This window comes from Chinchilla lanigera, unplaced genomic scaffold (genome assembly GCF_000276665.1).
Source record: "Chinchilla lanigera isolate Chin_1 unplaced genomic scaffold, ChiLan1.0 scaffold00005, whole genome shotgun sequence".
NCBI classification, from domain to species: Eukaryota; Metazoa; Chordata; class Mammalia; order Rodentia; family Chinchillidae; genus Chinchilla; species Chinchilla lanigera.
Window position 1 is genome coordinate 22,017,525 of NW_004955406.1, and position 25,147 is coordinate 22,042,671.

General features: G+C 43.5%; 1 protein-coding gene across 1 annotated transcript in view; it reads left to right on the top strand.

The window, feature by feature from the left end:
* Positions 1-2,805: 2,805 nt before the first annotated feature.
* The window catches only part of Lamc2 (laminin, gamma 2), a 53,942-nt gene continuing 31,600 nt past the window's right edge, over positions 2,806-25,147 (top strand). Inside the window, exons 1-3 of the mRNA XM_005375020.2 lie at positions 2,806-2,870; positions 2,983-3,184; positions 21,932-22,120. Coding sequence (XP_005375077.1) covers positions 3,109-3,184; positions 21,932-22,120 — 265 coding nt within the window. The 5' untranslated portion in view covers positions 2,806-2,870; positions 2,983-3,108. The remainder of the gene's footprint in view (positions 2,871-2,982; positions 3,185-21,931; positions 22,121-25,147) is intronic.

Consider the following 25,147-nt stretch of genomic DNA (forward strand, 5'->3'; position numbering starts at 1 on the left):
ATCAATGTCATTAATACTTAACAATAGTCAAAATTATTACTACAGCTACACTTGTATAGTGCATGAACTGGTGTGATGTTCTGAGCACTAGATACGTCATTTTTGGTTTTGGTTTTTTTTTGCTTGTTTGCTTTTTTTTCCAGTATCGGGAATCGAACTCACGACCTCGTGCTTGCCAGGCAAGCATTGTGCCGCTGAGCTAAATCCCCAGCCCCTAAATGTGTCATTAATTCATCTAATTAAAAAAAAAAAAAACCCTAACTACTGGTATGTCAACATTGTATTATTATCTCCATTTTATAGATTAAGAAACTGAGGCTCAGAGAAAACTAAGTGCCTTGGTAGCAGGGAAGTCAGAATCTGACCCTCGGAATCTCTTGCAGGGCCTTGACTTTTGACCATGAGTGTACTCTTGGCTCCAGCAATGCACTAGCTGGAGGAGGAGGTTGACATTGTCCCTGAACAAAGCTGAGGGCAAAACCAGAGCAGGCAGGTTGTTCAGAGGTGTGAAGGAGCTCAGAAGAAGACAAAGAGGTAGGGATAAGAAAAACTGTGCAGCGCCTATGTAAAGGCCTAGAAGTATTTACATCGTACAGAAAAGTTTAAAATTCTGTACCATACAAAGACAAGAGGTTGATGGCTGGCATAGACCCCACAGGCCTGCTTCCCATTTCTGCTCCTGGTCCAGGTGACCTTGGGGGATCCTTCAGCGCTAACACCTTGGGAAAATCGGTAGTGTTTGTCAGAGCCCTTTGTGACTTGGCTTTGTGGCTGTGTGCCAATAATCTACAATCCGGCCAGGTTGTAATGGTAGTTGATGAATAACCTTTGATTGCACGCTCAATTCATTCCTTGTCATGAATTTGTCTTTATGATGCTTTTCAATCGACTAACAAAAGAGTTTTAGAAATGTGAAGCCAGCATGCCTGGTTTTGAGTCTTGGCTTTACCACTCTCAACATGCTGCCTGACCTTTCCATGTCTGTGTTTTCTTATCTGTGAGGTGGAGAAACTAACAGTAACCTGATTTGTAGGGTTCTTTTGAAGATTAAAGGGTTGATATCATAAAGGATTGAAACTGACTGACAATCAATTGGAAGTATCTATGAATACTATTACTACTATCACTGCCCCAAAATGATTTAGATGAAAATTTGTTTCAAGTTTTAAGATATGACCAACTATAGCAACCTATGCTAAATAAAATGCATCTTCAAGGCTCTATTTTGCAGGGCCCTGTTCCTTGCTTCTGTGGGACTATCAAGTATTGCACCCCAAGGATGGGTAGCTATGCATTGAGCCTGGCACTCTCTGTCTCTAGCCTACACCAGCTCCTGGGAAGGAAAACTCTAGATATCTTTCATCTCTAGGAACTAAAATGTTAGCAATAACTGAATACTGAGGGTTTTTTTTTTTAACTATGTGGTGCTGGGGAGCGAACCCTGGGCCTTGTGCATGCAAGGCAAGAACTCTACCACTGAGCTGCATCCCCAGCCCTGGGCAGTGAATTTTGAGAGAGAAGAATCTTTATATTATTTGCTTGAGTACTGGACTGAGTAGAAGATCACTGGGACTAGGATGAGAAAATTGGAATTTTTCTACTAATTATTTGTGCTGCAGATTTTAGAGCAGCTAAGGGCCGGTTTGCAGGACTCTGCCTGCCTCTGCTGTTCTTTGGTGCGGAATTCAGATCCTGGTTGTGACTGAACATCTCATTCAAGCTCCATGTTTTGTACAAAGTCATCCACTCAGCCCACATGTAGCACATTGTTTGTTAGTCGTTATCCATAGAACAGTTATCACTGAGTTAGTGAATAGGTTCATACTGGAAGATTTACAGGCCTTGTTGATGGAAAGAGGAATGGTTGCATTGGACAGATTGGATATGTATAAATTCTAGTAATATTTATATCTCTAGCAGGAGCTCACCCCTCCTTTATTTCTTTTTTTCTTGCAGTACTGGGAGATTAAATCCAGGGCCTTCACACTGAACTATATCCCCAGCCCTTTTTTATTTTGAGGCAGGCTGTTGCTTTAGGTCACTAACTCGCCCAAGTGGAACTTGAATTTGTGATCCTTCTGCCTCAACCTCACAGAATGCTGGATTACAGGCACGGGCCGCCATAGCAGGTTCCAAAGCACTCTCTTTGATAGCTACCTCTCTGAGTTATCGTCGCTAGCCTCCTCGGGAGAAGTGACAGGGTAGAACCTACCAAGATTTGCAGTGTTTTAGATACTACTCACTTCACCTAGCGCAGGGCATTTGGATGACACTGCTAGTCTCAAGAAACATTTTTCAGTTGGACCATAGCACATGGCATGAGAAATATGCTCTAGGATGCTACAGGAATACACAGTCTGGATCTTCTTTCTTATGCAACGGAACAGAACAGTTACTGAGCATTGAAAGTGCTAGATGCTCACTGTTAGGAATGCGAGGGATCTAGTTTGCACAGGGAGGCTGGTCTGACCAGTGATTTAAGGAGCTGGATAGTTAGGGAAACCTGGGAGAGGAACGCTTGGTCCAACCTGGAGGTAGTGAGCAGGGCAGAGGTCCTGTGTTTCTGAGGTTGGAAGGCCCAGCTGGGAAGGTGGAGAGGATGCTGTTGGAACCCCAGGAATGACCAGTCTCTCCTGATGTCCTTTAGACCAGAACCCAGCGGGGACGCTTAGCCTGCACCCTGAGACTGGGCCTCCCCGTTTGAGGAAGGGAGAGGCTGCTATCCACCTCATGATTTCTGCCCTAACCAGCCCCGGGAGAGAAGGACGGCTCTGGCACATTCCAGGAGAGGGATCCCTGGGCCACACCCTCGGCCCGGCCAGGTGTGCGCCCTCTGTGTGGCGGGCTGCGCAGGGGGCGGCCGGGCTGGGGTGAGCGCTTTTGCAGTTCACTGTTCTCTGTGTGTTTGTCTGCTTCGGAGGGCTGGGTCCTCCTTGTTCACAGGTGAGTCACGCCCTGAAACACAGGCTTTCTTCCTGTCAGGACTGAGTCAGGTAGAAGAGTCGATAAAACCACCTGATCACGGAGAAGGACGGCACAGCCGGGCGCAAAGGAGAACTCCCCGCCGCCGCCGGAGCGCCGGCACCCACCCTGCACAGGCGCCCGGCCATGCCTGCGCTCTGGCTGAGCTGCCTCGGCGTCGCGCTGCTGCTGCCTGCGGCCGCGGCCACCTCCAGGAGGGAAGGTGAGTGGGCCTCGCGCAGCCGCGGGCTGCGAACTCGCCTTTCTCCGCAGACCTCCGGGGGCTCCCACTTTGTCAAGAACCTCTTCAGAGCGCCTTTCCCCTCCCCATCTGGGGCTCTCCCAGATGGTTTAAAATGACACTAATGTTAGGGAAAGCGGCCCCCTTTAAAAACTGTGAAGCCAACACGCTGTGCCAAAGGAAAAAGGGTTTTTGCTTTTGTTTGTTTGTGTTTTGTTTTTTAATGTTCCTTCTGGGTTCCTTTCTTTTTTGTCCCAGGGGCACTTGTTTAAGCAGTAATATGCTGGTATATAAGCCGTTTGCAAAGTGTGTGTTTTTATTAATAGGATTTTGATGGGAAGTTTTTCCATGACTGGAAACACCACAAAGATTGAAAAGGAACTTCTTTGATAATTCTTCTGTAACTCACGGCTCATTTAGAGTGTTAGCACTGCTCTTAACCTTCGCATAGTGTACCTTTCATAGTGTTTTCATGTAGTAGTCACCCAAGAGGCATTTATAGGACACCTATATCATATATCTTTTGATCTTATCTCAGACACCCAGTGGCTGTCATGTGGTGAGAAATTACTTTCGTGTAAACAAAATTGTCTGAGAACCTAGCAACTGTTTGCTGTATGTGTGTGTCAGCTAAAACAACGCATAACAGGGTTTTCCACGTCTCCTAACTTCTGCCTACCCTGTCTTCCTGTATAATTATGTTCACATTGCTTCGTGCATTTGAGGCATTTCATCAGATCCAAGGCCATGAGCAATTTTCACAATGTATTGATTACAGTTCTTTTATTGTAAAATAGTCTTGGGGTTTACTTCTGCCCCATCATCCCTGACTACATTTCAGAAACCATGTATGGTTTCTGGAAAAAAAAAAAAAAGGGGATAACTGTGAAATGATGAGTGTATTCATCATCTTGGTTATAATAACCATTTCACTAGGTATATCAAAACATGTGTAGTTTAATTATATACAATAAATGTATGAAAGTGGCCTTGTAGGGTAGTTTTCCTTAGGGTTAGAATAAAAGTAGCCTTGGGGAAAACATCCTAAGACTAAGAATAGCCTGTGAATATTAGAATTAAAAGAGACTGCTGGTGGATCAGCTAATTAGAATCCTTAGAGTAAAAAGTGAGCAATCGGAAGCATTTGCTCAAGGCCACACACACAGCTATTGCAGAGACAGAGCTGGCCTTTGATCCAGGGGCTCTTAGGCTGGAGTATTTAAACCACACTATAAAACTAATAAGGGAACAAGGTACATATTTTTTACATGATAGGTGATTATTGAAGTAATTTTCCCCTTGGTCACAGTTGAGAATACATATGTGTGTTAGCTTTAGGTAACAAAAATACACATGTAGTATGCCATCAGTTACTTAATAAAATCAGACTCAAGAGCACAGAGTGAGGACTCACCCTTGAGTGGGCATTTGAACATATCAGCCAGTGCCTGGGACTGTTCAGACTTTCCCTTTCCTTGGAGATAGACTGCTTAAGATATTATAATTCCTCCTTACAAAGCTTCATTGGGATGCTCATTGAGAATACGAAAAGTTTGGTGTTAGGGTAGAACATACCTATAGTACTTTTCCATTCATGGGATTCTGGGATGTGCTGGAAGTCTAAGGTATGTACCTGCCCTTCCCGCACATACAAGAGATGTTGCTTCCTGGCTGTTCCCGTGCAAGTGGAGTTACAGTAATGGAAGTAATTAGCAAGGGCTGGTCTCAACTAAGGTATGGGTTTGACAGTCAGCCTGACTTGGCTAAAAATTTTGGTTAATTCACTTATTGGTTCCATTTTAGAAATCTGTCAGGATCCTCAACGGCTTGGGATCTGCTTCTTCACCTGTTAAACTGTAGCAATAGCACTGTGTAACCTTGTAGAGTTGTTGAAAAGATGATAGATTATCTCGGGGTGTGGTGGCGCACGCCTGTAATCCCAGCACTCAGAAAGCTGAGGCAGGAGGATCGCTGCGAGTTTGAGACCAGTTTGGGCTACAAAATGAGCTCAAGGCCAGCCTGAACTGCATAGCTAGACCCTGTCTCAAAAAGACAAAAAAGATGAAAGATTATCATGAACTTCTTTAAAGTATCTGCAACCGCATTTCCTTGAGTAGCCTAGAGCTAGCAGCGCAGGTATGGCGAACTCAGATGCCCAGAATCAGTAACACAAGAGGTTCCTCTTTGGGAGCTCAGAGCTCGGTATGAAAGGATGTGGCAAGTAGCTCCAGTGTCTGGATCATAGTTCCAGGGAGAGGTATGAATGGAGACCAAGTGAGATGCAGATAAAAGTACAACTACAAATATAACAGAGAATTTGGTTATGAAGGGCTGTATGTGCCAGTCTGCACAATTAGAATGTGCCTTGTAGGTAGAGAAGAGCTGTGGAGGTTTTTTAAACAGGGATAGACATGATTGGTGTTAGGTTTTAGTAAGCTCACTCGCACGCCTAGAGGAGCTGGAAGAACGAAATAAATGCCCACTGCATGATCCAAGTGAGGGATGATGAAGGTTTTCATCATGATGGAAAAAGCAGGGAAGAAACGGATGACAGGCTGGGGATGCAGCTTGGCAGTAGAGTGTTTGCCTATCGTGCATGAAACCCTGGGTTGGATCGTTATCACTGGAAAAACAAATCAAAACAGAAACAGAAATAGATTACACAAACACTAAGTACTTCCAAGGTAAAATCTAAATAACTTGATGATCCAATGGTTGTGTGTTAGGGATACAAGTAAGGCGAAATGGTCTGAAATAAGAAACAGTCCAAGATGAAGCCAAGGCTTCAAGTGACTGGTTAGATCGTGAAGCCATTGAAGGAAATACAGACTATAGAGGAAGGATCAGACTTGAGAACGAGGTTGGGTTGTGAGTGGAGAGGAGGGAGGGAGTTCCCTTGGGATCTGTTGAATTGGAAATGCAATTGGGGTTATCCTCGAGTCCCAGGGAAGAGCTAGAACTTTGGATACTAAAATTTAAAAGAGAAATATGAGATAAAATTTGAGAACCTATAGGTGGAAAGTAAAAGCCTTGACCACAGATGTGATTACTTGAGATGCACAGGGGAAAGAGGGCTCAACACCTGAGAAGAAGCGAGAGGAGGAGTGAAGGAGAATGCAGAGTGAGCACCGAGGAGCGGGGAGTCGAGAAGGAGGAGCCGGCAAAGGCAGAATTCCAGCAACATAGGAGTAATAGCTGGTATCAGATACCTAAAGACATGTGCAAAAATGGTGACTAAAATGATGCGGTCAGATTCAGTTATCAAGTGCACTTTAATGCAATTGTTCTTTAAGATGGGTGAATTTGGAATCCAACCTTCTTATAGATCATTAATTTGCTTTCTCCCGTGCTTTGACATCGGGAAAGAAATGCCGGATAATAGAAAGGATCCCTGCAAAGGTATTATGTTCCCTCATAGAGTCGATTTTTAAAGAGGTGAAATGCTATAGAGTCTTGCACAAAAGGGCAAGCTGTGGGTTAAGACTGCCCAGGTTGGAATATTATTAGCCCTGCCGTTGACCACTGTGGGACATTTACACTGGGACTTGGATAAGTCACTCTGTTACTTAGTTTGTTCATCTCTAGAATGAGGGTAATTAAGTGTCATGATCATTACAGGGAAAACACTTTACAAATTACCCAGCAAGCTCTCAGCATGTGTTCGGTATTATTGTTCCAGCTAGCCGCCCTGTGAGTCCTGGATGTCACTATATTGCCTGTTGGGTTTTAGGTGGTAAATTTTCTGAAGGCTTGTGTTAGTCTGCTTTCCATCACTGTAACAAAGAGAGGAAAAATTTTGGATCAAAATTTCAGAAATTTTAGTACAGGAATGGAGAGACTCATTCCTTGAAGGTCTGTGCTGTGGAAGTATCATGCAGGAAACTCAAGGTGGAGCAAACTGCTTACCTCATGGAGGCGACAGAGAGGGAGGAAAAGAGGGAGGGATCTCACAGTCCCCTTCAAGAGCATACCCCAAATCACCTAAGACTTCCTGCTAGGCTTTACCACCTCCCACTAGTACCATGAGGCTGGGGATCAAGCTTTCTTGGGGGGCACTCCCATCCAAACTAAAGCAGGGCTCTTCTTTACTCTCTTTGCATCAACCCAAGAAGGGTGATGAGGAGCCCTTCTGCTCACGTTGAAATATGCCTCTAAGCTCTACCCAATAACACAAGTGCAGTATCTGGCAAGGAATCCAGAGAGGATGAGAATTTCAAGATGGAATTGCATATCATTCCTTCTTCTTGCCTATTATCACCCACCATCCCTGATCATGTGTAGAGTCATCAAATCTTTCACTCTAGAACATGACCCAAACATAAGACAACCCCACATAAGATGCTCTTTCACTTTCCAGTGGGAAGATCTGCACATCTCTCTCCTGAAAAGAGTCTTGGCCAGCTTGATTATGGAGGCATTCAGCAATATAGATGTAGAAGTCAAATTCTCTTTATATAATTTAGTAATACATTAGTCACACAGTTTAAAAAATAATATACTAATAGGAATATCCATTCATTCACATTTTATGAAGGAGTTACACTCACTTTTTTTGTTTACCTTCAACTTTCACATGTTTGCCACTGCTAAAGCTACTTTCATAAGGCTTCTTTCTTTAAGATAGACAACTTGGGATGCAGTCCTATTTAAATCTAGTTTTTTGATGCTGCCCCTGAAAAGTACAGCATTTCCAAAACATTTAAAAGGTTTGAAAGTTTTCCTGAAGTGCACACTGTGGTCCTCCCTGCAGTTATCTTGCACTTATTAAGGACAGCTTGTAGCACTGCAATTGGAGATACTGCATACCAAGAGTTATGCTGGATAACTGGGCCTCTTTCTTATCAGTAAGTATCTGTTATGTCAATTGGTATCATTTCTGCTTAATGTGTCTTCCCCAAACAATACTTAAATATTTGAGAAAGTGACCTATAGCATACAAGATTTTAGAAGGACTTAAATGTGATCCTTTTTCCCCCCTGAGGGATAATTTTGGTAAAATAAAACCTCTATCTTATATTTAAGCCCATAGAGTAAGCAAAAGTATAGAATCGGGTTAGACCCTGGAGTGTGAGTTGGAAATTCCAATGTCGACATAAATTCTGGATGTCCTGAACTGGGAGAACCACTGACTTAATACCAGCTCCACTATTCCAAGAAATGAGAAGACTGTTGATTTGTGATCTGTGTTTCTGAGGAAGTCATGACATAAAGTTAAGGAGTTGAGGCAATCCTGGGAATAGGTTTCCTATTTAAGCTTTTAGTAGCTCAGCCATATTGACATTTGTTTTCTCTGGAGAAATTTACAAGGACAAGATTTGAAACATGTAGACCAGTGCGGAAATAGGAGCGCCATTGATTCTGGAATACTCGAATTTAGTCACAGAGTAACCCTAGTGGATTACTGAATCATTACTGGGGCTGTGTTCTAATATAATTCCCAGATAGATGATGTAATATTTGAATCCTATCCAAAGCCAAAAGCATTCTTCTCAGTGTCTGTGGGTGACTGTGTGTCTGCGTATGTCCCTTCCTGCTGGACAAACGTGTGCTTATGTATGTCCCGTTACAAAAGTAGAAGAGAATGGCTCTTCTCAGACACTGATCAATGGAAGGCTGGAGACTTTTCCTTCCATTCTTTCGGAAGAGAGGTGGAGACCAATTCACTGAAGGCATTCATGCCCTGGGCTTCTTCAGGGCTGGCTTTTGACCACTCCCAGCTGTGTCTTTTATTTATTTTTATTTATTGTGGGAATATAAATTTTCACATTGGAAAAAAATTGCAGCCAAATCATCTCCCAGAACTAAATTAAAAAGTGAACAAATAATCCAAATGTTCAGCTGCGCTTATGTAGAATATTTCTGACAAAAATGTTTGCCTTTCACCACTTTTTTTTCTGACTACAGTATTGGAGAACTAGCGTGAGAATAGGCCTTAAGGGTTCCACAACAGCCTGTCCTCTCACAGATAAGGAAGGCAACCACCGACCTAGGGATGTTAGCTACCAGGTTTCACAACTGGTCATAGCAGAGCTGGGCTCCAGCAAGCACAATAGTTTTATAGACTGGAAAATTGAGGCATCAAAGAGTAATTGCCTTGACCAGAGCCACACAGTTAGGAACAGTGCCATGTTTCAGTTGCCAGTTGAAGCCGAGTGTGGTGGCGCACACCTGTAATCCCAGCACTCGGGAGGCTGAGACAGGAGGATCGTATCGAGTCAGAGACCAGCCTGGGCTACAAAGTGAGCTCAAGGCCAGCCTGAACTGCATAGTGAGACCCTGTCTCAAAAAGACAAAAAAAAACCCCAAAACAAAAAAACAGTTGCCAGTTGAATGTTCTATTACTAGGATAATTCCCTGGCTTATTTCTAATTTTTATTATAAATTTTGAATTTTTATTATATTCAAATTAGTGTTCAAACTTGATGGAATCTTGATCTGTCATAAGTACATCTCCTGCGTCTCTAGATGGGACGTTAGAAGCCTCTCTTGTGATGTGGGTCAATTATATTGGCCTTTCCTTTGAAAATATCAGAGAACCACGGGTTAAAACTAAGCACAAACCTAATTTGTGGGCCAGCGACAAGAGGACAAATTTCAAATTTCCAAGTGTCCTCTTTTCTTTGATCAGTTCTGTTGTTAAAGTATCATGTAACTTGGAATTGACCAGGTACTTCAACTGAAAAGAAACAAAACAAAACAGGGCCAGGTGGTTGAGACAGAATAAATCTTTCTGTTTCACCATCATTGTTCTTCAATAACTGTTGACATTTTGAATCTGTACACACAGAGTCATGTCCAGAAGTTATTTCTTCCTCTAGGCTGAAGACTGTTGGGGTGTTTCAGGAATGGGTCAGTTTCCCAGCCCACACATTGACCACATAAGCTTTATACACTCCTCATGAACACTTTGTTCTTGGAAAAAGGGAATGATTCCCAATATTCAAAGGTCATTTCCCATCTCAGGCTGGTCTGCTTGCACACTATTTGCAAACTCACTGCTCTTGCCTCTCCAAGAAGTCGTGCAGTGACAAGAGGGGATCTTGAGGTGCTTAGATATCACCTATAGCCCAGTCCTATAACCTAGTGGAGCCTCTGTGGTTCAGTCTCCTCTTGGGATGGTTGTCACTTCTCTTCATGCATGTGTACAGGTGTTTGGGCTCCTAAGTGCCCATTTAGTTCACTCTTCTGACTTCATGCAGTATGGTTTTCATTTATCCTTTTCAAATAGATTTTTTTTTTCAGAAAATAATCTTTAAGGAGGATATTATACGTGCACTTAATACATACTTTCCCACCATTGTAAAATGCATCCAAATTACCATCAATTGGGAATTATAATAAAACATGAAAAGCACACACACGTACTTAAGTGTGTTTGTGAAGGGATGTAGTGATGGCAAAAAAGTCTGTATTATTCATTAGAGCAATAAAACATTTACAGAGAAAGATTTATCAGGTAACTTTTAAAAGGAGCTAACAAAAATAAACTTACATGATTGAAAGCCACATTTAATGTATACTCCAAAAAGCATTTCCATAAAAGCCAGAATTTCTTTTAAAATCTTTCTTTATTTAGCCTCCTTGAAAGTGATTTTTCTTTGGTTCTCTTTGCTTCAGATGTTATCTCTTGCTGAACCAGACTCTATAATTTTTTTTATTTCAACGGTTTCCTAAAGGGACATAAGACATTTTTTTCTAGACTGTGTAGGAAATGCTCAAAGGGCAAGGTGCTTTTTGAATATCAGTCAATGTCCTTTCTGTATTGGCACATTTTTCTTTGTAGATAGCATCAGTGGAATATGGAAATCTCTACTGCTGTGACCAGAGGGATGTGGGGTCACAAGTGGGTGGCTGAGTATTTTATAGATGCTGGAGGAGCCTCTAACCTACAGCTACCACCTTGTGACAGAGTCTTTAAAGGTGCCAAATGTATCTCTTGTGTCTTGGCCCTCTCTTCCCTTTCACCTCTGAACTCACTCAGACTGAGCATTCGTGTTCTGCCTTTACCCTTATGAAATTCCTTTGGTGGTCAGACAAAACATGATGTCCTTAGTCCTCCCGCTTACTGGGGTTTTCCTTCTCTGCATGATCTTCCCGGGCCCTGGTGTCCCAGTGGAGCATTAGAGGAGACATCTCCAAGTGCGGCTCCTGGTGCAGTCTCCATCCACCAAGCTGAGGCACCTGCCATCCACACGCAGGCTCCCAGGTCTAGGTTGTGACATAGTGTATTATGAAATTCTCAGTGAAAATCTGTGCCTCGTTTAGTCCATAATCATTCAAAAGGAAAATATAGTGCTCTGACTTTCATTTTTGATCCTTGATGACCTTGGACTAGTTAGAGTCGAAGTGATTTATCGATGTGCTATAATCAGGAATTATGCAGCTAGAGAGCCCAGCTCTGTGGTTCCCGTCTTCACTGCGCTTCACATCAGTCTTATCCACACTGCATGTGCATTACATTTCCTGAAAAGCAAGTGGGTCAGGCAAGGTAGGTACCGTATTTGCTTGTGCTGGTTTAAAACACAGCTGCAAAAATGTGAGCAAGAAGAGTAAATTTAGTTAAGTCTCTTACTGCTACTTATTTGGAAACATAGTGTGATCGTCGAAAAGACAAACCTGAAATAAGATGTTCACAACTTCATGTATACCACGAGGTTCAAGACCAGTTTAAATGAAATGTTCAGATTTTCTTTTAATGTATTCCCCTAAACTAAGAAATGTATTAAACTTTAGAAAGGAAATCCCATGTAGGAAGTTTTAATAACCATTTTCACAGTTACATGTAAGTATAGGATTCAAAATATTCGTATTTTCATCTTGAGCCGCTCAGATTTTTTTTTTTTTTTTTTGGTTTTTCTCCGGTACCGGGAACCGAACTCACGACCTTGCGAGCCGCTCAGATTTGAAGGCTGATTTTTGCATATAGTATCATAGCTTCCAGTGTCTCAGTACCATACTGATAGATAACAGATCTGTTGTGGTGTAGACTTCAAAAGTGATGAGCAGTTTGAATATTTGTGAAAATACATTTTAAAAATATATTAGGATGGATTGCGATTTTCAAGATACTTTTATAACTGCTTTTGTAATGAAAATAGGCTTTGCCAGATTTTAAAAAGTGACTATGTTATTCTCAACTTAAATTTCATTCACCATGTTCAATCCAGCTGTTTACCACTGGACTTCTTACTGAAGGAGGTAACATTCGCTACCTTTGAGTACAAAAGTGCTGTTGGTTTACAAGAGACCAGTCCTTACATCTGCCATAGGGAATCGTACCCAGTAAGTAAATGAACGCCTAAATTTTATTGTAATTTCTTTGAGCAAGCAAAAAAGGAACTATTTGAGATTTTTAGCCTCAAGGTATCTTTTCTCACTATGATGATTTTCTTTTACAGAGCAAGAATTTTAAGCTGGTTTTGGTGGTACAACCCTGCAGTCAATCCCACCATTCTTGGAGGCTGAGTCAGGATAAAAAGTTCAAGCCTGGGCAACATAACAAGACCCTATCTCAGAGAAAAAAAAAAAGCCTGGGATATAGTTCAATGCAAAGGCCCTAAGCTCAATCTCCAGTATGACAATTAATTAATTAATTTATTAACACATAATAAAATTAAGCAGATACACAAAATACATGTGAAACAAATGATACCCCAGTTGGCAGTATTATACGTAATTAGGCTGGGAAAATTCATGGTAGTCCTTGTAGGCAATGCTGAAGAATTCTGATGTGTAACCTAAAAGGAAAGGAAAAGCATCAGAGAGCTTTAAGCAGAGAGGCATTGATAAAATCTGTACTTTGTAGAGATTTTCTGACTGCAAAGTGGAAGAAGACAAGGAAGTTTTAGGGAATTCAATCAGGAAGCTGTGATAGTCAAGAGATGAGTGAAATTTGGTCCAGAAAGGCCAGCGTGGAGACAGACTTGGATTTGAGATACTTGTTCGGTGAATTATCAGTGAGATTAGGTGTTGACTGGGATGGGAATAGGTGAGGAAGGTGGAGGAACTGTAAAGATAGCTGCCGGCTTTCCAACTTGAAGGCACAACGATTATAAGTTTGGTTTTAAACAGGTTTTGTCTAAAGAGCTTTGTGCTAAGAGGTTGGGTGAGTAGAGCGGCTGTTTAGGCAGGAGCGCCTAAAGCTGAGAATGAAGTCAGGACTAGGAACCACCTTGGGAGGGCAACACGTGTCATGGTAATGAAACCTTTTCCCTTGGTGGAGGTGACCCAAGGAGAGAGGATTTCTGGAGGTTCTGGATTGACCTTTGAAGAATGCCAACATTTGGGGGTGGGGGTGGGGAGGAAAGGAGCCCGCAGGTGTAAATCAGGGAAGTCAGACACCAGGAGGAAGCCTGGGAGTACACATCATAGTAGCCAAGGGGAGAGAGCTGCAAAAAGAGAGGCAAAGATCTGATATCTCAGAAAGGGAAGAGGAGCCCAAGTTGCAGGAAAGGAAACACAGGACCCACATTTTTTCTTTCAATAAGGAAGACAAGGGCTGGGGATGTAGCTCAGTGGCACAGCGCCTGCCTGGCAAGCGTGAGGTTGTGAGTTTGATTCCCAGTACCAAAAAAAAAGGAAGAGAACTGAGTATCATCTTGAAGTGACTCCTACCTGGATTCATTCACCGGGGATTACAGATAATTTACTGAAACATGCTGCTGTTTCACTGGGTTGGTATTAGTGCATAAGCAGCTGAAACAGCAGCAAAGGCAGCAAAGCTCTACGTAATAGCAGTCAGCACACACTGTCAGGTTCCAACATGATGCCTGAATTCCTAGCTCCTGAGGTCGTTGCGCACCCCAGCCAAGCACACTACCTGTCAAGGCTGCCCGATCACTGCACCCTTAGCTCATGCGCCACAGCCTGCAGCAAGCCCTCGCGCCTTCCCCACCGCAGCCCTAGGCTTCCTGCTCTCCTGGGTGGCAGCAGAAGCCCACACCACCGTCACCACCACCGCTGCCGCCACTGCAGCTCCACGCTCACAGGCCACAGCTGGGCAGGTGCTTGGGCAGAAAGGCTTCATCTGCCCTGAGCAGCAACCCGAAAGAAAGTCCAAGACACTTCTCTTAATTGAAAATATCACATTCCCCTCACAAGCCTTTGTTCCCTTCTCCACATGGATTTGAAACATTAGCTTTTTTTATATTAAATACTATGTAAACAACAAAAACCTATGTACTGTGTTGGGGTAATTTGGAAATTATGTTAGTGAAGTTTCAAAGTAGGTCCCCGGACTTCTGGGACATTTCTGTGTGTTCAGGTTTTTGTTCAGCTTTTCTTACAGTTCTACTGCCTGTATTTCTCCCTTTCTCTCTTCCTTCTTCTATCATTCCATCTGTCTGTCTGTCCATCTATCCATCCATGTATCCATCTGTCTGTCCGCCCATCTGCCCGTCCATCCATCCAGCCGTTAATCACAGTCCCAAGTGCTGTACTTGGGTCTGTCGAAATAGGAAAGCGAGAAATGTTCTTGACAAAGCATAAATAATGATGATATGTGATAGAAAGTGGTAAATGCCCCCAGAGAGATGAGAATGAAGTACTAAGGACATTCAGAGGAGGAGAAGCTGTTGGATGGAACGTTATCAGCGGAGAAGTGCACATCTGACTTATGCTTCTTAAAAAGAACCCTGGCTGTCGTGTGGAAAATGGACTCAGGGAGAGCAGATGCGGGGGTACCCAGGGAGAGGCGAGCAAGCAGCCAGCCTTAAGGCCAGAGGTGGCAAAGGGCTTAGCGCATCCCAGAAGCCATGTAAGGATCTCTGTGAGACGCCAGTGAACAAGGGTGAGAAATAGGGGTGTGCTAAGGTTAGAGAGGCCCACAGGGCCAAATCTACAGCATTTTGAAAGGAATTTGGATTTTTAATTTTGCCATGGCTGCTGATACATTAAAAAGCGTGATGATTTCACCCATGGCACGACGATGGAAATTAGCTCACCTTGGGGAAAAGCAGGCCATGCTTGTAAGTTTAGAACAATAGAAAGAGGATCTGCTTAACCCAAATGATCGTATTTATGCCAAGTCATTGCCATTTCTGGTAAACGCTTGCCTTGAAATTTCTTAAGGGAAATTTAAAGTGTGTTCGAGATGAAATGCAACCAGTGGTGGTGATTGTTCCAAGGTCTTGCCCCAAGTGCAACCCTAGGAAATATTTTCTGTTTCCTTTCATTCTCCTAGGTCTACAGCTTGGAAAGAGTTTGCTTCCTGTCCTAACCTGTTGAGTCGTGTGTTTAGTGAGGGGTGGGCGTGCTGTGAACGCCTCAAGAAATTCTGCACAGCCTGGCTCCATTGTTTACGGAGGGTTTGCAGCGCCTTTGATCTGTGTCTCCCGTGAGTGTGGGTGGCAGTGGGCGGTGGGCGGACCAGTCTTGTCTGGTTGCCTGGCTGTCTTTCCTAAGAAGCACCTTGAGGGTCAGCGACTGTGTGCTATTATGGTTATTATTATAATAAATACTTCAGTGCCAAAGCAGCAGCATCCAGGGTAGTCAGACACAATTACCACCCACGCTTTACTAGACTTACAGAAATATGTGAAAATCTTAGTAAAATGACTCTGTTTCAGAAGTGTTTATCTAGGTATGGAGGTGAAGCTGATGAATTGCAGTGCTTCAGCTGTGGAGAGAACCTGGCTGGCAGACAAGGACTGCAGGGATGTAGAGTGAGGAGACAGAGGGAGCAGAGGAAGAAACCTCAAAGGGGGGGTCCTTGGTTTGGAAAGAGTGTGGTATACTGAAAGCCTGTCCTGGTAGTGATGCACAGCTGTAATCTCAACACTTGGGAGGCTGAGGCAGGAGGATCCCAAGTTCAAGGCCAGCCTGAGCTACATAATAAGACCTTGTCTCAAAAATAAAACAAAAAATGAAACAAAACAGAACAAGTGTGGTATAAATAAATAGCCAATGGTGAATAATGGATGGAACCTAGCACTGATGATAAAGAATTCAGTGGAAGGAAAAACACCTGGCCAGCTGTACTGATTCCTAGACTCCAGGGCTTTTGATCTGTTCAGAGTTCAAGTTTGATTTGTTTCTGTATTTTCTGATGCAGTGATTTCTTTTTTTAAAAACATTTTTTATTTTAAAAAGTAAAAGAAGGATAACATGATGATGGGGGATAACATGATGATGGCTTACCAAATTACAAAGTGGTAGGAAATTATCAATGGTTATTGTTTTACATATTGTTATCTACAAGATAGTTTCTCAGGAAAACAAATAGACAAATAATTGTGAGTTACAGAAAAAAGGGTTAGGAGATTATCAATAGTTGTTGTACTATACTTTGGTATCTTCAAAGTGGCTTTTAAAGAAATAAATAGAGCTATACATGAGTGACCAATTGAATAATCATTAACTATTCTCAATGGTTGTTGTAGGAAACACATAATAATAAACATACATCCATTTACGAAATAGGATAGGAACAATACAAACATTACAGAGTTCTAGGCAGATGAGTAGGAAAATATCAATGGCTGCTGTAATACATGGTGGTATTTTCAAAGTGGTTTCTCAGGAAGACAGAGATACGCAAGAAGGATCTAACCAGTAGTTGCAGCCTAAGGGTTGTGAAAAATAGCATACTACCTCCTCACCAGTGACTCCTTTCACTGAGGTGTGACGGCTGGAAGGAAGGCCAGGATTGAAAAGAAGGACTGAGAGACTTGTACCTGTGTCTAGCAACAGGCTGTTTTCTTGTTCCTCCATAGTCATGATTACCTGGGGCTCCTCCATGGAGATGACAGTCTGGCCAGAGGGAGAAGGCAGAGTATGCTGTGGGCCTCCTCATTCCTGTTAGACTAACTGGTAGAATGGGTCTGAGCTCTGGGGCTTCCACTTCAGAGGGCAGACTGATCTCCAGTGGTCTCCTTTGCATTCAGGGCATGGCCCAGGGGGCTTCTTAGGGCAGTTCCTCTTGAGGTGGTCTGGCTTTTAACAGCTGTAGCAGATGAATTCAGTTGTCGAGTTCTTCTTGGGACCCTGGGAATCAGACTTAGGGTCTGTTTCTCTTAGTGCTGCATGCAGTGATTTCTTGATGCCAGGTCCTGGTCCCACATCTGCCTGTGGGGGAGTAAGAAAAGATGGATAACCTGAAGAGGGTTTGACAAAGCCAAATGAGTACATAGTCAGTTTCTTCTTAGGCAAAATACAACCTCAGCACTTGCCTTCTGATCTGAAATCTTGCCTCCTTGTCAGGTGATAGTGGTGTTACTAGTAAAACAAATAAGTGCTTGTCTCATTGGGAATATAGAAATAAAACAGCAACCGGCGCATGGTACTTTTCACCTGTCCTCTCCTCCCCATCTCGCCCACTCCCAACTTCATGCTCATTTTCACTGCTGTGTGTGTTTCTCTTTGACAAATGCCATTGCCCTTGTATTTTATCTACACATCACTCACCTTGCTTATTGCCCACTCCCACCCGCACTCCTAAGCAAACTCCTGGAGGGCTGAGCTCCTGGCTGGCTGTTTGTTGCCATATCCAGGGCGGAGAATGGGCCTCGCACACGGTGGAGGTTCAGCGTCCCTGTGCTGAGTGGCTGGGCAGCGAGGGGACTGCCGGGAAATTGCCTACAGCTGACTCCTGGAGCGTCCAGGACCCCGACTCTGGAGGGCCGTCATGAGAACTGAACAATGTTTTTATGGGATTTGCAACTGGCTCAGAGTTTGGAAGGACAACAAGAAGTTTACACAATGAAAATAATCTTCCAAAATTTCTTTTTTTTTTTTTTTCTGGTACCAGGAATTGAACTCACGACCCTGCGCTTGCCAGGCAGGTGCTGTGCCACTGAGCTAAATCCCTAGCCCAAAAACTATTTTTTTTGGTACTAGGAATCGAACTCAGGACCTTGCACTTGCCAGGCAGGTGCTTATGCAATTGAGCTATATCCCCAGCCCCCTTCCAAACTTTCTAGACAGAAAGTTGAATGCATCTAAGCATAAAAAAAGGTATAATAAAGGCATTTTTAGAATTTCCTCATTTTAAAACCTATTATGGATTTTGTGTCTAGATCTATTAGTCTTAATAAATTGTAAGTTACTCAAAAGTTATTTTTTGAGCTGGGATGCTGTGGAGAAAACATTCCGTTGAGGAATGGGGAAGGCAGTGAGCGCTCACGGTTTGTATTTACCATTTTAGAGGCATGTCTGCATATGTGGGGACATGTGGTGTGCTTTAAATGGTAGGGACACATCTATGGATTTCCTCAAGTTCACAAGAACATTCATTCATTTGTACACTTTATTTTATTTTTTTATTTTATTTTTTATTTTTTATTTTTTTTGGTTTTTCTCCGGTACCGGGAACCGAACTCACGACCTTGCGCTTGCCAGGCAGGTGCTTTGCCGCTGAGCTAAATCCCCAGCCCCCATTCATTTGTACATTAAAAAAATTAAATAAACTGGACATGGTGACACATGGCTGCAATCCTAACACTCCAGGAGGCTGAGGCAGGAGGATTGCAAATTCAAGTCCATCCTGGGCAATTTAGGAAGACCTTGTCTCAAAAATAAATTTTAAAATAAATTAATTACAATGGCTGGGATGTAGCTCAACATGAAGGCTCTAAGTTCAATCCCCAGTACCATAAAACAAACAAATATATGCCACTAAGTAGCTACCACAGACGAAATACTTGTAGTATTCTAAGTATTTCTCTTTTCTTAAGAATGGGATGTGTTTTCTATCTGTTAGAAGTACAGACTTAAGTATGGAGATTTGAGGAAATTAAGAAAAATTTTGGCCAACTTTTTTTTTCTCTTAAGACAAGGTCTCATTGTGTAGCCCAGGCTGGCCTTGAATTCATGGAGATCCTCCTGCCTCAGCCTCCCAAGTGCTGGGATTACAAGTGTGTACCCCCATGCCTAGCTTGGGCCAACTCTAAAAATCAGTAGATTTTATATACAAAGCCAGATTTCCATCTTTTAAAAAAATTAGTGGAAACACTGAACACAGGGGGCATCCACTTTATGTGGCTTGCAGTTGGCTGGAGATGAGGTACTTCCTTCTCTTCACTCTTTGGCATAGTCTCCATCACTCCTGCTGTCCTCCTGCAGTTGGGCAAGAGATGGGAGTCCCAGAGTAAAGAAGACCATGGAAGTTGTACTATGTCCATTTTATTAAGCACAATTGCAGGAATATTCTAGAATTTAAAATATAAAAGTTTTGCCCTTTCCTCCCTTTTGAAAATGAATAATAATTGGTTTTAAGGAAGTTAGTATAAATTTGGGAGGTGATTTGGGAGAGATCAGATTTCAAACACATCAATGATGGATTAATTAACTGATTAATTAATTAGTTTTATAGGGCTTGGGGTTGAACCCAGGGCCTTTGCACTAACCTACAACCCCAGCCCTTTTAAATTTTTAAACATTTTAATGTTGAGACATGATCTCACTATGTCACTAAGTTGCCCTGCTGGGCTTGGAGGCTGCTCCTCACAGATATTAGGGCAGGGTGAGCCCTGGTTCACTGGGTGACTCAGCTGAGGGATCACACGAGGACCGCTGGCTGGAGCGTGCAGACCTTGTAACGGGCATAACCTCGTACTCAGAAGACATTTCATAGAGCGTGGCAGCTGTGTGGTACATCTGTTGGAGATCCCAAACAAATCAGTTTCCTAAGCATTAGTTGGGAAAGTCTGAGCTTGGCACCAGCTCTGCAAAGAAGCCTGGGCAGTTTGAATTGCATGCAAGTTTAATACCCTGTAAGTAACGTGAGTCTGTATCCATGGGATAAAAATACTTAGTCCCGTTACACACAGAGCTGCTCAAACTACACTGGAAGCACTGTACTAACAAGGGTATTGAAAATTAGAGGAGACCGCTACAAGGGTAGTCAAGAAGAATCTAGAAATTATAATGTAAGAAATGGTTGAAAGACCTGGATGTGTCAGGTCTCCAATTTAACCCAAAGAGGAGAAAACTAAGGAGGGAGATGCTGTGGTTGTCTTCAGCTATTCAGGGGATTTGTTGATGTGTGGCCTGGTAAAGCGTCTGAAGTTTATGGCTGTTGGAAAAATAAATGAATAAAAAAAGAGGTTGTGTGGTGTGTGTGAGTGTGTGTAAATCACAGGGGTAAAGGTAGATTTAAAACTCCTTAGAAAGGATTTGTAACAGCACTCTGTCTGAGGAGGAACAGCACATTCTACTACATTGGGAAAGACTGAGGACAGGCCGAAGGGGCCTCTGTTAAAGATTCATGAAAAGAATACCTACATGCACTGCTAGCCCAGATTCTTGAGAAGTAGGGTAAGATGGAAAGATGAAGGCTTTGGAGTCAGACAGACCTCAGAGCAAATTATATCTTTGCCGTTCAGTTATGTGAAGTTAGGCAAGATACCTACCCTCTCTAAGCATTCATTTTCTAGCCTTTAAGTGAGGATAAATACACCGATGCTAAAATGTTGTTGTGAGAATTAACTGAGCTGACGAGTGTGAAGTCCCCGAATCCAAGAGGGCTCTGCGCAGATCTTACCAACTTCCCTTGGAAGTTGCTGGCCTCCAAAGCAGCAGAAATTCCTCTGAGGCAGCAGTTAGGAAGTCACGAAATTTACTTTCTCACCTTTGTTTCTTCAGAGGGTGGAACAGGCCTGCAAGGGGCGTCTGCTCAGCACCTGGGGCACACTTGCTGACTTTACTGTCAGCCCTCTGGGCAGTCCGGAAACAAGCTGCTGCTGGGGCTGCGTGGCCACTGGGGACAGTGTGCGCGAGGGCATGAAAGCAGGTTTCGACTTCAAACGGAGGTTCAAACCCCAAATCTCCAGCAGGTCAAGTTGACCTTCCCGGCTTCCGTTTTCCCACTCCAAGCGATACCTCTCCTGTGCGTGAGGGCCAGGGTAGCGCATGCAAAGACATGGGGTATTCTGTTCTCAGTGAGATCCTCTTAAGAGCCCAGGGAAGCAGGAGGATGGGGGAGCAAGATTCAGGAAGTTAAGGTGACCTGCCAAGGGAAGACCAGTATTGGGCTCATTCTTTTAACCTCAAGGCCCATCATCTTCCTCTTTTAAATTGTGGTCGAAGGTTTTTGAGCATCTCCTGTGTGCCAGGTGCTGTGTGACGTATTTGCATTTGTTGGTTATCTCCCTGGCTGTACAGGACCACATGCAGATGTCAGCTACCCCACAAGTATCTTTGGAACATTTAAAGGCTAAGGGAAGGTCACTCTTCAGGGGCCCTTGACACCAGGTCATGGTTCTCCTTGACATCTGGCTTTGGAAGGAACATGGAGGGCACAAGTGAGGAGAGGAACAGATACCCACCTAGTTTTCTCAGCTCCTCGGGCCTGGGCGTCCCTGGAGGGGAGGGGACTGTGTGTCCTGAGCAGCGGACACTATCAGTCGTGACGGCTGGTGCAGAGCTCGTGGTTGGCAGTCCTCAGGTCTTCTCCCAGCCCTGCAGACTTGTGCTGTTGGTTTGCGCTGTGTTTTCAAATGAATTCCTTGCAGATCTTTAAATCAGAAATTTTCACACAACAGCAAATTTAAGATATTTGGTTTCTCTTAAGGAACTGGACCGCTGGCAACGCGGAACTCCATCCACCAGCTCTGTGGATCTGCTGTTTCTCTAGTGGAGCAGGAGCCCCGGCAGTCCTCTCTGCTCATTTAAATGAGCACTTGGCAGCCCACACACAGCTTGTATTCACACTCACAATGATTAAATCACCTGGGGTGGGGGTGTTCCTGATTGCTTTTTTTCTGACGGTGTCCTCTCTTCCTCTCTGCCTAGTCTGTGATTGCAATGGGAGGTCCCGGCAATGCATCTTTGACCAGGAGCTTCACTGGCGGACAGGCAATGGCTTCCGATGTCTCAACTGCAAGGACAACACTGACGGTCCACGCTGCGAGAGGTGCAGGGAGGGCTTTTACCGGCACCGGGACAGAGACAGCTGCCTGCCTTGCAACTGTCACTCCAAAGGTAGCTGATGGGCGGGGGAGAAGAAAGGAGGAATGAGTGAAGAGGAGGAAAAGAAGGAAGGAGAGAAAAGAGAAGGGCGAGGAGCAAGCAGGCAAGAGGGAGAGATCCAGCTCCAGGAACAACTGAGAACCCACCCTCCTTGCCTGTGTAGCGATTTCACTCTGAAAGAAAGCGCTCCTCTGACCTTGGGGTTGGTGGAAGCAGCCAGCGTCATTGTATCTTAGCTCACTGTGGAGTCCTGTGATTAATTTTTCCAAGGTAGATGAGAGCCTGTGAAGCCAGGGACAAAGGAAGCTTGCTCTTTTCCATGGCTAGCTCCTCATACCCATAATTGTCCCTTTGACCAACCTCTTGGAAAACAGGGATTTCAAAGATCTGTCTCTGGTCCTGTGCTTGGTGCTGGCAATATGAAGTGGTACTAATAAAAGAGAGAGATGAGGAAAAAAAAAGGATTAGAACCTTTCACAGGGTGTGAGCAGAGAAAAGAAAATAACCAATAGGAAGCACCTAAGGAGCGGCAGGCTCACAGGAGAACTAGCTGATTTTTTGTGTCCTGCCCAGGGCTCTAGTCACAGAACTGTAGATGTTTGGTGTGTTCCTGGATGCAAGCGTTGTGTGGTAGGCAGACAGTCAAGGTACACTGGTAAAGGCAAGTAGCTCTGTGAGTGAGCTGAGTGTTTTGATTGCCTTCTTGTCAATTATCTTTCTTGGCATTATCTACTTTCCTCTTTGCCAGAAGGTGTTCAACAGCATGATATGATAAATACTAATCCATTTAATGGGTATAACCTCGGTGCCTGATAGGACTTGGTGTAGCTCTGCAGAAGCCATTTGTAGTTGTAGCTGAAAGAATCGAAACAGGAGCAGATTTTGATGCAGCCGAAATGAGTTGCTGGCAGGGTGTGGCAGGAGCCTTATAGAAAACTGGAGTAACCTGTAGTGATATGGACCTGTATCGCAGCGGTCAGTCCCAAATTCATTATGTTGCTGTTTCAATGTATTTTGGGTCAGATTTGCTTAATTTTGTGGTATGGAATCTGCATCCAGTATCTTTTGGATTTAGCAGTGCTCCCTATCAATAGAAGAACTTCCTGAAGAAAATTAGAAGAAAAGTTAATCCGTTTAATGGGTATTTAACTTCTCTGAGAAGCCCCGATCCCCCAGAATATGCAGCTTCACTGTGAATCACTGGAGTCGGGTCATCCGGCAGAGTGCTTGGGAGAGTGTAATTACAGACTTGGTTGGCTCCCTGGGAAAGCCTGGCCCGAAGACAAGGTTATAATTCCAGAGGAGACAAGGAATTTGCTGCCTAACAAAAAACAAGAGGGTGGAGAAGGATTTGCCATCGCCTCTTTCCCACTGCACTATAGTCCTTTTTCCTTGGAGATGAGGCATCCTCGACTGGGGAGAAGCAGCCTGGCAGGAAGTAGTGGAGCCAGGGGTGACTTAGATCGCATGTGCCAGATAACATGCAGTGTGCCGACCTTTTCCTAGGTGCTTTTTATCCAGTTATTAATTAACCAGCACAAATGGCTTTATTATTTTTTCCATTTTACAAACGCAGAGTAGCTTGTAGAGGGAGGGAAAGACATCTGTTCAAGGCTGTAGAGCTCAGGAGCAGGGCCAGTGTTGGAGGAAGGGTCTGCTGACATCAAGATCATCATGTAGAATAGTGGCCGGCTTGGGGCCCGACAGCCCGGGCTCACATCTTGTTACCAACACTGGGACTGGGTCTCATGTTCCTTAACCTTTTCCGGTGTCCTCATCTGAGAAGGGCGGTGAGGACATTGACATCACAGCATCCTGTGGTTTGGGAGGCACAGAGTAGGCAATGACATAAATTGTTCTTATGAAGATGGAGGGCAGGGTCCCTATTTAAATTGCATCCCAGTATGAAGGAGGCCATACATTTGGTCTTAGACTACTTAACATTTGCTTTTTAACATCCCCTAGGTGGCAGTGAATATTTTAAAATATTTTTCAATAGTGGGGAAACACCTATGGCCTGATGTCTCTCAGCAGGTGACTGCAAGAACTAAAATTATAATCCAGGTCTTCTGCCTGGAACAGTTTCCTCTTATTACCACTGTATGGAAAGGAAAAAAATAAGAATGCTGTCCCATAGGGCCAAGCATGGTAGCTCATACGTGTAATTCCAGCAACTCAAGAGGCTGAAGCAGGATTATTGCAAATTCTAGGTCAGCCTGGGTAACTTAGTAAAAGTATGTCTCAAAACAAAAAATAAAAAGAGGTGGGATGATAATTCAGTGGTAGGGTACCCCTGAGTTCAATTGCTGGTAACATAGACAGACAGACAGACAGACACACACACACACACACACACACACACAAAATGTTGCCCTCTACCCTCAGAGGCAGACAATCCAGTGTCCATGAAAAGGTTTGTGGCTATTATTTCCTAAGATCTGACTAAGGCTTTATCTTCTCCAAAGCATTTTCATAACCTACAGAACACTGTGTTCTTCAAGATAGCATTCGGTATTGCCTTAGAGTGTCAAATAACGTTTGGAAACATTGGGCATTTTAGATAAGCTTTTTGCCTACTGAATGTATTATTAACGTTATAAATTTCTGAAAGATTTATTATGTACCATTTCTCAAACTCTTGAACACAGAGTACTTATTCTCATGGGATGACAGTTAGAACATGATTTGGGGCTATTTGCTCCAAATCCAGAACAAAGTTCAGTATTTCCCATTTTATAAGGGCAATTCAGATCTGAAAACTGCTGAAGAGAGATTAAAAAAAAAACCAAAAACTGAAAGCGTAATTACCATTTATTTGAATGGGTAAATATGTGTCTGAATCCAAATTGTATACTTCTTTTATATAATTAAAAATTTCCGGACAGGAGTGGTGGCACACACCCATAATCCCAGCACTCAGGAGGCTGAGGCAGGAGGATCACCATGAGTTCCAGGCCAGCGTAGGCTACAAAGTGAGTTCAAGGCCAACCTGAACTGCATAGTGAAACCACTGTCTCAAAATGGCAAAAAAAAAAAAAA